The sequence below is a fragment of the Scophthalmus maximus genome, chromosome 3 (assembly GCF_022379125.1).
Source record: "Scophthalmus maximus strain ysfricsl-2021 chromosome 3, ASM2237912v1, whole genome shotgun sequence".
NCBI lineage: Eukaryota > Metazoa > Chordata > Actinopteri > Pleuronectiformes > Scophthalmidae > Scophthalmus > Scophthalmus maximus.
Window position 1 is genome coordinate 18288910 of NC_061517.1, and position 14066 is coordinate 18302975.

Here is a 14066-nt window from a genome sequence, read left to right on the forward strand (position 1 = left end):
CTTGATTTTGTACACCGCGCGGCGCTGCCACACGGTCCGCGTGCCACAGTGCATTCACGGGAGAAAACCGCGGCGCGACGGACGTCAAAACCGAAATCACACACAAACGAAGGGGGCGAAAAAGGGGGGTTGTTTCGAGAAATACTCACTCTCCCCAAATTACTTTCGTCGCTGGGTACCTCCCCTCCCCACCCCGCTTCTGCAGGTTGTCAGCCTGCCGCGGAGGGAACCGTGGGATGCCGCTGAACACACCCCGCGCCGTGCGCGTCGTCTTCCGTGAAGCCGAGGAGCATCGGAGCGTTTGACCGAATATGTGGCGCAGCACCGGTTGACCGCGTCTGCTTCAGGTGACCGGGGGGCTGTGGAGGGTGTTGCGCTGAGCCAAGCAACGCAACTAACCCTAATGAAAGAATAAATAAATAAAGAAATGAACGCAGTTTTTTTTTTCTCCTTTCCCATCGAAGAATAACGTTGACGTCACAGCCCAGCACCAGCACTGATGTCTGATGCGGTTGTCTGTGGCCGTGTTAGTTAGCCGACATGTATCACCTAGCCTGCCTAGCTTGTGGTTAGCATGCTACACTCGACATGTCAGCATCCTTGGCTGGTCTTCGTGATTTTGCGTCACGACAGGGCTAACGTCAGTTCGGTTCAAAGGGAGTCAACTTTTATTTTCACTTCGGCTCTCCGATCGGGTTCTGACGCCCCGATGTGTTGCAGGTAACCGTGATGGCGGGGTCCAAGATGTCCCTGCTGCCGCTGGCTGCGGTGCTGCTGCTGCTGCTGCCCCCGGTGCTGCTGGCGGGGGGAGCAGCCGACGCCGGGCCCGAGATGGACCCGTACAAGATCCTGGGAGTGACGAGGAGCGCGAGCCAGGCGGAGATCAAGAAGGTTTACAAGCGTCTCGCGAAAGAATGGTAACAAATATACATACATACATACATACATACATACATATATATATATATATACATACACACACACACACACACACACACACACACACACACATATATATATATGTGTGTGTGTGTGTGTGTGTGTGTGTGTGTGTGCTCATTCGAAGGCAGACCCTGTTGTGACAAACCCCACCCGGCTCCTCACTAACTTAACGAGCATCCTTCCTCTCCAGGCATCCCGACAAAAACAAGGACCCGGGTGCCGAGGACATGTTCATCAAGATTACAAAATCCTATGAGGTCAGTCACAGTTTGAATAAGTGACCCGTCAACTGACAAGTGCATGTGTCTGTTGAAAGCGATGATGCTGGAAGCCCCACATTACATATCTGTGCACTAAGATGGCAAGGAGCATTGGACTACTGAGTAAAATCAGATACATCTTGAACCAGAAAACCCCACATACTCTGTACTGCTCGCTTGTTTTACCATATATGTTCTATTGTGTGGAAGCACCTTTCAAAAGATTTGTACATTGCGAAAAAAAAGAGCAATCGGGATGATAAATCAAGCAGGGTTATCATGAGAACATAGCTCATCTGTTCTTGAATTCAGAATCATTGACATTTATGGACATTGTCACATTTAAAATGGCACAATTTATGTTTAAAATTAAACAAAATGATTTACAAGACAATATACAAAAAGGTTTCAGGTGAGAGAGGCGGAACACCAACCAAGGGTTAGGTATATTCATGTTAAAAAACACATAATAACTACTCTCTAGAGCATGTGTATTTCATTTTGTGGGGTGACTTTGTGGAATGGACTAAACAATGAAATCAAACAAAGCCATAATATTATACAGTTCAAAAATAGATACAATATTTGACCAATAAAGAAATAAAATAACAGTATGTTGTGGTGTGACCCTCAGTTCTGTATTGTATTGTTTTATGTTGTGGTATGACCTGCATTTTTGTTTGCAGTATATATACATATATTTGTTTTTATTCTGTAATAATATGATATTGTAAAGTTGGGGCAGGACTATATAAGCATTATGCTTCTGCCTGCTCCTTTCTTGAACGCATCCTTGTTTTGTTCTTTGATGGAAACAGAGTGATTTATCTGTTTGTTTAATTTTTGTATTTTTATCAAATCAAATCAAATCAAATGATGAAATCCAGTAACATAGTGTACTGTTTGTATGACTGCAAGATGATGTGTCATATTGATTTTTGTTCCACCCCAACGTTCAGATCTTGTCCAGCGAAGACAAGCGGGCAAACTACGACCGCTACGGACAGACTGACGACACGCAGCCATATGGAGGCGGCCGCTACGGTCCCCGCCACGACAGCTTTCACTTCGACGAGTCCTTCTTCAACTTCCCCTTCAACGGCAAGAACCACAGAGACTTCGCCGACAGCAAGTACACGCTCCATTTCAACCAGTACGTAAACGACGTGGTGCCCGACAGCTACAAGAGGCCATACCTGATCAAGATCACGTCCGACTGGTGCTTCAGCTGCATCCACATCGAGCCCGTCTGGAAGGAGGTGGTGCAAGAGATGGAGACTTTAGGTTTGGCTTTGACATTATACATTGTCCAAAAATGACCCAGATGCCCTGCTCTCTGTTAAAAATGGCACAGAGCGAGGTTGAAAAGCTTGACGTGCGCTTGTTTGTGGATATCCTGTCCTTGCAGGTGTTGGAATAGGTGTGGTGGACGTTGGCTACGAGAGACGGTTAGCCAATCACCTCGGTGCTCACCGCACCCCATCAATACTCGGAGTCATCAATGGCAAGGTGACGTTTTTCCATTATGCCGTTGCCAAGGAGCATCTGAGGCAGTTTGTGGAAGACCTGCTTCCTCAGAGACTTGTAGAGCGGGTAAATATCTGACCGCATATTACTTCATTTAAAATCTATACAGAAGAATGGGATTGCTCGCATATATATTAAAATGACTGAGACCATTTTCAATCTTATCAAATTTCAGGTCACTGACAAGAATGACCTGCAGTTCTTGAACAGCTGGCACGATCTCAACAAGCCTCACGTGCTTCTGTTTGACCAAGTGTCTGTAGTTCCTCTGCTATACCAAGTAGGCCCTTGTCTTGCAGTTTCTCTTTTTGATTATTGAGAAATGTACCTTTACCAAAACCAACATGTCTTTCATTTATCCCTGCGCCTCCACAGCTGACAGCTTTTGCTTACAAGGACTACTTGCAGTTTGGCTACGTGGACCAGGGCCTCTCCGAGACTGTCGCCCTGCAGAAACAGTTCAACATCAACACTTACGCTCCGACCATGCTCGTCTTCAAAGAGAACACCGACAAGCCCGCTGACATTATACAGGTGAATCAGTGAGGACGTAAAAGCAATTCCACCTTTTTTTTCCTCTTGATTTGATCGTTTTGCAGTTTTTACATTTGACTTGTGTTCGGTGAAACGCCTACCTCACTGCTCCTTTTCCTTTTTGTGATGGGTGTTTGTTCTCTGCAGGCCAAAGGAATGAAAAAGCAAATTATTGACGAGTTCATGTCAAACAACAAATTCCTCCTGGCGCCACGGTTGGTCAATCAGAAGCTCTTCGACGAGCTCTGTCCTGTCAAACAGTTCCATAGACGCAGGAAGTAAGAGAACCCTGACATTGTCAGAGAAAAAATTAAATACCAACCCAAACTGAAATTTTTGTTGTTGTTGTTGTTGTAAACATGTTGTTTTTAGTTATTTTCAGGTATGTTTTTTTATGTTTACCATCGGGCTGTAATGTCTGTCCTCCTCAGATACTGTGTCCTGCTGATCACACGTGACGAAGAGACCCTTTCCTTTGGGAACCAGGCTTTCCTCTCGTTTGCCTCCACCAACTCCAAGGAAGTTTTGAGATATGCTTATGTGTACCAACAGCTACAGCAGCCACTGTGTGACATCCTCATGCAGAACAAGGACAGTGCACAGTCACCACCACAGGTACACACACACACACACACACACACACACACACACACACACACACACACACACACACACACACACACGCACATGCACACACACGCACGTCCAAAACACTACAACTTCCACTATGAATCTAAAGAGTTGACATTGCTTTAGGATATAGAATGTATGATATTAATTAGTTTAAATGTGCAGCAGAATATCCATCTCTGCCGAACACAAGCAGCTGCTGGTTCCCTATTGGACAACATCAAACCAGTTGCAAAAAAATCATGGGGAGTCTGTTTGACGGTGATTTAAGTTTTGATCAGCAAATCAATCATGTTTTTATAATCTTCGAAACATTTACAAAAATACAATATTTGTTAAGTTTTAAGGACACAGATCATTTTACATCAAGCCTAGATTTCTGCAACAGGCTTTTTTTTCTCACTCAAAACTAAAAATCCATGAACCAACTCCAGATCGTGCAGAACTCAGCTGCCAGGCTTCTAACCAGGAACAAGAGACGTGATCACAGGCCTGTGTTAGCCTCTTCATGCTGGCTCCCAACTGTGTTTTAGAATTGATTTTTAAGATTTTACTGATAACTTTTAAGGCCCTCCATGGCTGCTCTCCCTGCTATATCTGTACACGCCGGCACGTACTCTGAGATCCTCGGGCAGACGTCTTTTATTTGCTCCAGAGGCCTCGGCTGAAAACTAAAGGGGACGGAGCGTTTGCAGTGAGGGCCCCCGAGGCTCTGGGACGAGTCGGTGTTTCTAATTCCTTCTTAAAAACTTTTAATCGACTTGTGTGTGTGTGTGTGTGTGTGTGTGTGTGTGTGTGTGTGTGTGTGTGTGTGTGTGTGTGTGTGTGTGTGTGTGTGTGTGTGTGTGTGTGTGTGTGTGTGTGTGTGTGTGTGTGTGTGTGTGTGTGTGTGTGTGTGTGTGTGTGTGTGTGTGTGTGTGTGTAGGTGGTGATCCTGGAGAGACGTAATGCAGCAGGGAAGGCCCTGTTCAAGCCGGTGACTGCCTGGAACGGCAGTGAAGAAGACAAGCAATGTCTTGTTGATGAGCTGGAGCGGCTGCAGAAGGACCCGTCCATTCTCGTCCACGACGCCGTGCTGCCGGAGCTCAACAACGAGTTTGCCTCTGTACGTTCTTTTTGAGTTGAAACAGTGGGACTTTGAAACGCCGCTTGGGTGCGCAACAAGCTTGTGTAAACCAAGCACTGTTTCTTAACCTAATTCTCTCACTTTATAGATGTTCGTAATCAGATGGATCTACGCATCGTATGATTACCTCGCTGAGGTCATCGATGATATTCTGCATAACAACTGGTAGGTGGAAAACTTTCTATCTTAGTTTTTATGGGATGCACCAATACCAGTATCGGGTCCGATGCTGTGCTCATGTACCCGTACTTGTACTCCTAAAACTACTACAGCACCAGATACCACGACAGCAACATAGTATCCTCTAGACAGTTGAGCAGGCCGGTGGCATTAAGCAGAGTAGGAGCAACGTCAGCAACTTGTAGCAAAAACACGCAAACTACAAAAAACTAAACAGATGGCACTGATGATCATAATATTTCATGCTACCAGCACAAGCTATACAGCTCATTAAAAAGCAGTGACTTCACAAATTCCAAAGGTATATTTCTTCTTTTCAAGCAGGGGCAAGCACTCATGTCGGTACTAGGTATTGGCAAGTAGCTAAATGTATGTACTTGTACGTGGTATCGGTGCATCCCTATGAGTTTTCATTAACTTCAGCGAGCACATTTGTACAATCTAAAAGAATTGAATGCGATAGAGTAAATTTGTCTGAAGTTTTTAATCGCACAGTACTGAATTTTCAAGCAAGCTTTCCCTGTTGACACTTTGACACTTCTTGGATGACTTGCAGGCGTGAGATGATGCCTCTGCTGTCCCTCATCTTCTCTGCCTTGTTCATCTTGTTTGGAACTGTGGTCATCCAGGCCTTCAGGTTGGTTCATTCACCATTCACACGTTTCACTAGGCCGCCAAAACAGCCAAGACAAAGAAATAATAATAATATTGCCTTCAATTGTCCTTTGCTACGCCCTACGCATACCCTTCAGGCAGAACACTTTTTTTGTCTTTGTTTTCAGTGACTCCAGTGAGGATAAGCAGACAAAACCAAAGGCAAAAGATGGAACAAAGGCAGAAAATGGCTCACCAGGGACCGCTGCTTCAAGGCAAGAATTCAATTACAGTGTTCATACTTTTTGCAGGATTTATCATTGTGTTTTTAAGCTTTTGGATTTCTTACTGTTGATTCCAGTCGGCCTCCAAAGAAGAGTTTTGTGGAGGTGACGGAGCTGACGGACATCACTTACATAAGCAACCTGGTGAAGTTGAGGCCCGGACACATGAACATAGTGCTGGTGCTCACCGACGCCTCTAAGAACATCCTCCTTAGCAAGTTTGCCAAAGAGGTTTACTCCTTCACAGGGTAAGTTGACGTATTTTCACATCGATTATTAGTCATCATTTGTGTGTATTAACCTCCAGATGCTCCATCACCTTCACTCTCTCCTAGGAGCCTGACACTGCATTTCTCCTTCCTGAACATTGACAAGCACGGCGAGTGGATGAACACGCTGCTGGGGTACGCCCACGACGCCATGCAGATTGACGGCGACGAGGGCGACGGCGGGAGCCGCAAGATGGACTACACTGGCCACGTGCTGGCACTCAACGGCCACAAGAAGTACCTCTGTCTGTTCAAGCCCGTCTACACCGGGGAGGACCTCGACAGCAAGTCATCCGAGGACGAAGGGGTCACCTCGGGGGGGAGGTCGAGGTCCAGCTCCCGCGACGACCACCTGCCGCGCAAGTCCAAACGGTCCCGCAGCATGTCCACACTGCAGATCCACCACAAACTGGACCGCCTGGGCTTGTGGATGGAGCGGCTCATGGAGGGCACTTTGCCTCGATACTACGTACCCGCCTGGCCTCGTCTGGACAAGATCACCCCCTGTAAATAGAGGGAGGCGACTCCACAATGACTTGGTGTTTATCTACTGTCACTCAGAAATGGGTTTTCCATGTGTTCTGCTGAAGTGAGGCGAGAGCGGCCTTTTCTTGCACTCGACTTATTTATGGTTAAATTAGTCTTTAAAGTTGGTGTTAACTAATACAAACATGGCTTTAGTGCAAAACACTGTTGGACAGATCCTTAAGCTCGTACGTCCACCGCATGCTGTTTTTTCGTCTGTTTCCTTCAGGCAGATGCTGCTGCCACAGCCCTGTGAACTGAAAAACTAAATCACTGTGGTCACACGTTCTCTTCTGCCTTCATATGACCCTCAGTCATATGAAGGCAGGAGGCGGGCCAACTACCTTAGTCTTCATTGATGAAAACTGTGAAAAGAGATGCATGTCTCTAACCCGAATAAATCCCCCCCCCCACCGAGATTTTTTCCTGAATGCTGATTTGCCTGTGCAATATAGCATCCTGCTGTAATGACCATGCCTTTTATCGGGACCTCATAGGGTTCCTCCGCGTTCTTCCTGATCCTGTGACGGCAGAAAGAGCAAATACTTGTTTGGTTAAACGGTAATTGTTGAGACTGTGGTATCAAATGTTCTTCGCTAAAGACGAGAATCATTTAACGGCATCAGTTAGCCAGTAGCTGTATGTAGCAAACAGTTTGTCCATTTCATGTTCTGAATGTTTTCCGAATGGCCATGATTTGACTGATACATTATCACCACATCAGACACATGAAAGTGAGGTCAAACTTCGTGTGCGCTTGCTCGGTCTATTCATTTCTTTTGTCAAAGTGTCAAAATGTCAGTAATATAATTTTGTTGGTTCGATGTAAATATTATACAAACTCATGTTATCTATAGGACCTGTATTTTAAAAGAGTATGTGACTTGAAAGACAAAGTTAATGTTTTACATGGATTTATAAAAACTAAGAAAATCGCCCTTCTTATTGGTTCTCATTTTGATTTTCTTTTACAAGCTAGTATGGAAAATGTCTGCAACTGTCAGGACTGTTTCAGTTGGTCTTCAGTAGTGTAGTAGTAAAAAAAAAAAAGAGTAATTCAAGGCTTTATGTTTATTTATTAAAATATGAAATTATATAAATTGTTATCTTCCTTATCAGTTCATTCAGCATTTAATGAGAAACAACATGTTCCAATGGGGTGTCAAAAGGAGTGGACGCCTCCACCAGCTCACACCCAACAACATTGAGACCACAGCCCTGCATAGTCTCACTTCCATAAATCAAATGGGGCCAGGGATTTTGCACAGTGCCTCTACAAAATCAAAGGATTTGCAGAAACAGTTAAAAAAAAAAAAAAAAGAATGGTCAGAATCAAAGCAGCAGAGGTCGAAATATCACGACTTCAAGTCGCTCGTGTGGCAAAGCTCCAAATACGCTGAATCCTACATTTGCCATAATGCCTCTTGTTTAAAACGCCCAGGTGACCACACATCCACTGTGAGGGAGGAAACCAGGGGGTGGGGTTTTTATGAATAAACATGTATTTGTGCCACAGTAGACAGAAATACTCTGTGAGATATATATCTCACAGAGTATATATATAAATATATATTAAATGTAATAACTGTTTGTATTATGACCCTACCTGTCTGACTGTAGTGCATCTCTCCGGAGCAGTCAAGCCCATTGAAACTGAGAGGGGGCACATTTTTTTCCAGCAGACCTTGATATCGGCACCCCTTTATTTCATCTTACCCCTTTAACACATTTTTATTGTATTACTGTTCGTTTTCATATTATCCGTTTGTATTACGAGTCCAACTTATTCTTCCAGTTATGTCATAGATTATAGGTCAGAAAGCCCCCCCCCCCCCGTCCCTGTGGTGTTGGTATGGTCCAAAGGGCCCAGAGGAGATGTGGACCACAGCTGGTCGGCGAGTCTGTTGATTGGCGGCTGAGCGTCGACCGCTTTTTAATTTTTTTTCAAACGTGTGAAAGTTAAACGATATTAGTTCTGCACAATATTCTACAGACTTTAATGTGAGAATAAACACAGGCTTCGCTTTCTTCGAGAGGGAGTTGGCGTAGTAGCAGCTAAAGTAAGTGGCAAACCTCTGTGTAACCCTCTCGTCTGGCTGCTAGCTAGTGGTGATGCTGTGTGAGCGTGGTGGCGCTAAGATGATAGTCACAGGCTATATTAAAAAACAACAACAACAAAAAAACAATAACACTGAATTTCATGTGATATGATCTCCAGGTCGAGATGCAGAGGGGAAGTCTGGCCAGGAAGTGTCAGTCCTGTCCTCAACAGGTGACAACGACAGGTAGGATGTTTCAGGACAGGTGACAACGACAGGTAGGATGTTTCAGGACAGGTGACAACGACAGGTAGGATGTTTCAGGACAGGTGACAACAAGAGGTAGGATGTTTCAGGACAGGTGACAACGACAGGTAGGATGTTTCAGGACAGGTGACAACAAGAGGTAGGATGTTTCAGGACAGGTGACAACAAGAGGTAGGATGTTTCAGGACAGGTGACAACAAGAGGTAGGATGTTTCAGGACAGGTGACAACAACAGGTAGGATGTTTCAGGACAGGTGACAACAACAGGTAGGATGTTTCAGGACAGGTGACAACGACAGGTAGGATGTTTCAGGACAGGTGACAACAACAGGTAGGATGTTTCAGGACAGGTCATAACAACAGGTAGGATGTTTCAGGACAGGTGACAACAAGAGGTAGGATGTTTCAGGACAGGTGACAACAACAGGTAGGATGTTTCAGGACAGGTGACAACAAGAGGTAGGATGTTTCAGGACAGGTCATAACAACAGGTAGGATGTTTCAGGACAGGTGACAACAACAGGTAGGATGTTTCAGGACAGGTGACAACAAGAGGTAGGATGTTTCAGGACAGGTCATAACAACAGGTAGGATGTTTCAGGACAGGTGACAACAAGAGGTAGGATGTTTCAGGACAGGTGACAACGACAGGTAGGATGTTTCAGGACAGGTGACAACAAGAGGTAGGATGTTTCAGGACAGGTGACAACAAGAGGTAGGATGTTTCAGGACAGGTAGGATGTTTCAGGACAGGTGACAACAACAGGTAGGATGTTTCAGGACAGGTGACAACAACAGGTAGGATGTTTCAGGACAGGTGACAACAAGAGGTAGGATGTTTCAGGACAGGTCATAACAACAGGTAGGATGTTTCAGGACAGGTGACAACAACAAGCAGGTTATTGTTTCAGGTCAGATTGTTGTATATTGATTGGACAATATTCACATCATGCAGGTGTCACAGGTTGTAACTGCTGTGTGTTGTCAGCTCAGTCCCACCTCTGCTCATGCTGGTTTGTGTTGGAAAAAACAGCTGTTACCATGTTGGCAGGACACATTTACTCGTCTCCGTTGTCTTCAAAGTCATGAAGTTACATTGCGGATAAACAATGCGAGTTAATGCCCCTTCAAATATTGTAGGCGTAACATATTCAGCCCCTGTTCAAGAAAAGTGGCAGCAGTGTACGAGCTGCACACATGACTGACATGACACGATCTCTAAATAAATATGCATATAATACATAAACTAATCTAATACCAAAGTCTTTTGATATTTATAGCAAATTGCATAAAACTGCATCATTATTTTAACTTTTTTGCCCCCCCCCTTTTGCCTCGCATGACGCCCCTGCTCTCGACTTCTATCTTTGCACAAGGATAAATAGTTTACTTCCCTATTCACTTTGGCAAATTGCCTCTTTTTCTGATCAATCCAATATTTTGATCCTTATGGCACAAATGCACCAGCAAACAGACCTTTTGCTTCCTCCCGTGTTGTTGTTGTTACACCATTTCAGCCAGTTTGTCACTGACTGCAGGTTCCACTGCTCAACACTTGATGGAGGCAGAGGAAAGACAAAATTTGTTCCCACTTGTGGTTTAGTCACTTGTGTCCCACTGCAATGAGGAACTGAATCTGTATAACTGATCATTTATTTGTTAGTCTTCTAATAGCTGAGTATTCATAGTACTTCCTGATGACAACTAGTTGTGGTGCAATGATGATACAAAATGCCACACTTACAATGTGTATAGTGTGCAGTTATTTAAACATACATAATGGAATATGGATAAAAAAATAGTGTGTACACTACACAACTGTGAAGTATGTGACGTTAACTTAAATGAAGTATTTAATCATAATCAGATTTCATGATACCAGTAGTGGAAGAACTATCTAGATCTTTTATGTACTTTGAAGTAGCAGCACCACAGTGTAGAAATACTTCATTACAAGAATAATTTTTGTATTACAAATATTTGCCTGAAAGGTGACTTGAAAAGCCAGACTGTAGAAGGTCTCATTATGGACAATGGCCCATTTTAGAATAATGTATATTGTTGGATTATAATTATTGCCCATACGGCAGTAAGCCGTCTGAGAGATAAGCATATCTGGAGTAATTAATACAACATTTCCCTATGTTGTGAAGTAGAAGTGTGAAGTGGTGTCTAATGGGAATATTCCTAGAGCACTTAGCTCGAAATTGACCTTGTTTGTGTCTCTTTTTGAAATTGCGGTGAACTTGCAGTGAATACTTTTCTGAGAGGGTATTTCGAATAGTTGTGATGGAGTCTGCAACCAGGAAACATAACTGCTGAATGTCAATTGAATAATGAAGCAGTTTTAAACTGACATCCTTATAGTAGTAACACCACTCATCTTGTGGTCTTACACAATGATAGGAACCACTCATGCACATAAAAACTGTACACTTTAGTGAAGCTCCGGGCGAGATCCAGCAGTGTCAGCAGCAGGTCTGGGATCTGGTATCATTTTATGTAGGCCATCTACTGTACCCAGCAGGGAGGGAGAGCTCGGGAGGAAAAGTTGTTATTCCAGATAAGGCAGGCCACATGAGACTCATTTCACTTGCAGGAGACAAATCAGTTGAGGCTGACAACACTGATGATAAATCCCCAGTTTCAGTCCTCGACGGAAAAATAATCTACAGGGGATTCGGTCTGCACTCGGATAAAACACGTGGAAGTGATTAAAAAGACGCAGTGACAACGAACGCAGCAGAGGAAATGTTTTGGTTTTAGATGCTGGAAAAGTGACAGTGTGTGTGCTCGCGCGTATGTGCATGCATGCGTGTGTGTGTGTGATTTATCAAAGACACACCTAAAGGGAGAGTATGACGTTTTGGCAAATAAGCTTATTCTCCATCATGCTTCGATTCTACTCTCTAGTCTGTGCACTACATATAGAGCTGCACCACAGGCACCTGATTGGCTTAACCTAACATGAAGGCTGGAAAACACTCTGACTGTGTTCTAATGTAAAAAGATATTGTCCAAAATGTTGAGCTATTCCTTTAAGAAATCTCCTGACAGCGTTGTTGGAGGAAGTTGTGGAAACCAAAAGAAATAGACACCAAACGTACAAGTTCATTTTATAGACATTTAATCATCTGCTTAGCAACCCCTATTTTTAGCAAGTAGGTGGAATGTTTTCATTACTTATTCATTTATTTTCCTTAATTGGGTGTCGATTGCAAACTCCAACATTCAAAAACTTAAATAGAATGATAGAAAACGTTCCTACAAGAAATGTAAAACAACACAGAGTAGCATTAAAGGAGAGCAGATGTAGAGGAATATGTCTGGCTCCTGGTGTCGGCGTGCAGAGGAGTGGAGTTGGCACTAGTATGGATGCAGCTCGCCTTCACAACCACCAACACACACCGCCGCCTTTCCAATTACTGGACTGAGGAAAAACTTGCAAGGACAGCAAGTTTCTATACTCATCCTCTTTCCTCCCGGCAAAGCAGACGTGGAAGTCGTGCACTCTTATGATCCGGACTGGACAGCGATGAAAGGCACATCCGGGTGTTTTTTCTTTTTCTTTTTCCCCCCGCAGATAATTAGTAAAATATGCTCATTGTTATCGGGTAATTTGCTGGTTGGTCAGCTAGGTTTCCTCCCTCCGGTCATCCATTGAGGCCCGGACCATAGTGGGGTGATGTGAGGTGCCGTGGGGCCGGGTTGTGTGGGCGTCCTCACCTCATTTATGCTCACATTCCTGATGAGAGGTTGGATGGATGATCCTTTCAATGACTGGCATCAGTGGAGCAAGAACTGGACCAAAATTAAGATCTCAGTCCCGAAAAACACTCTTGTTAGGAAACTCATTCAAGTCAGTCAGGTTAGATTAATATCTGGATGGCGGGCTCAGCAAACCGCTTTTTGCAGATTCACCGATTGTGTCAGCAAAGCTATAACATTAGCTGACAGCACGCTTGGTTTGGACCTGTGAACCTAATATTTTCTTACCAGTAAAATCATTCCTGGTTTGCTTTTTTGCAGTGTGCGTGCACATGTTGTTTACACAGTGATACTGCAATAAACATATAGAGGGACTGGGAGACCTCAGACTATATTGTGTGTTTTGAATGTTTTCATTCAAACCAGAAATAGACAATTTTTGGCTGAAACTTGTCATTATGGTGCTAGAACTGATTGCACAGTGTAGTGGCAATAGAAAAATGACACGTCCACGCTTACATTGGTCCCGTATAAGCGTTGCTTTCACCATGTTATTCTCTTCGCGGTTTTCAAGGAGAGATTACAACTGGATTAACGGCACAAAGGAACAGAGTTACGTGACCAAGGAATAGAACAGCGCTTTCCCCAGCGATGAAAAGGTCTGACCGAGGAACACAGGCAATTTGGCAAAACAAAACAACCTCTTAAGAGAAAAAGAATCCTGTTGACGGAGGAACAAAAGCAGGTGAAGTAGGAGAGTGATAGAAAGACATAAAACAAGAGTGAACCTGTATTCTGGTTATCTGGATGTAGCGTGGCCACAAGGCCAAAGCCAAGCCTACAGTATAACCTTTAGTTAGCAGTCGCAGTAAATCTAAAAAACTGACTCTTAATATCATAATTTCCCCAATAACCAGTCATAACTCACATGTATTAATTTTACTGAGAGGCTGCTTCAATAAGGGAAAAACGCACCCACACTAACAATGCTGAGAGCGACCGGCGAGGACGGTTGTAATACTGCTGATCTCACTGGATTATAAAGTGATTGAACACATCTGTTTTTTTTCTTCTTTTCTTTGGGTTTTATGGGGGGGCAGCAATACTGCTGGTGCTATTTATGTAGCGCTTGCAACAATGGCTGGGCCTGTTCATTAATGATTAAAGGATCCAAACCGCCG

At 44.0% G+C, this 14066-nt stretch overlaps 1 protein-coding gene across 2 annotated transcripts; it reads left to right on the forward strand.

The window, feature by feature from the left end:
• The first annotated feature begins 50 nt into the window (after nucleotides 1-50).
• Nucleotides 51-7816, forward strand: dnajc16 (DnaJ (Hsp40) homolog, subfamily C, member 16). Of its 2 annotated transcripts, none has more exons than XM_035644985.2 (15): nucleotides 51-347; nucleotides 721-917; nucleotides 1133-1199; nucleotides 2162-2486; nucleotides 2611-2795; nucleotides 2905-3009; nucleotides 3105-3263; nucleotides 3411-3541; nucleotides 3695-3878; nucleotides 4819-4998; nucleotides 5108-5184; nucleotides 5756-5836; nucleotides 5982-6068; nucleotides 6155-6325; nucleotides 6413-7816. In XM_035644985.2, exons 2-15 carry the CDS (start codon nucleotides 730-732, stop codon nucleotides 6858-6860), a joined length of 2388 nt encoding a protein of 795 aa, XP_035500878.2. In that variant the 5' UTR covers nucleotides 51-347; nucleotides 721-729; the 3' UTR covers nucleotides 6861-7816. The 2 variants fall into 2 exon arrangements, with proteins under 2 accessions (XP_035500878.2, XP_035500877.2); XM_035644984.2 differs by lacking the exon at nucleotides 51-347 and adding an exon at nucleotides 365-640.
• Nucleotides 7817-14066: the final 6250 nt, after the last annotated feature.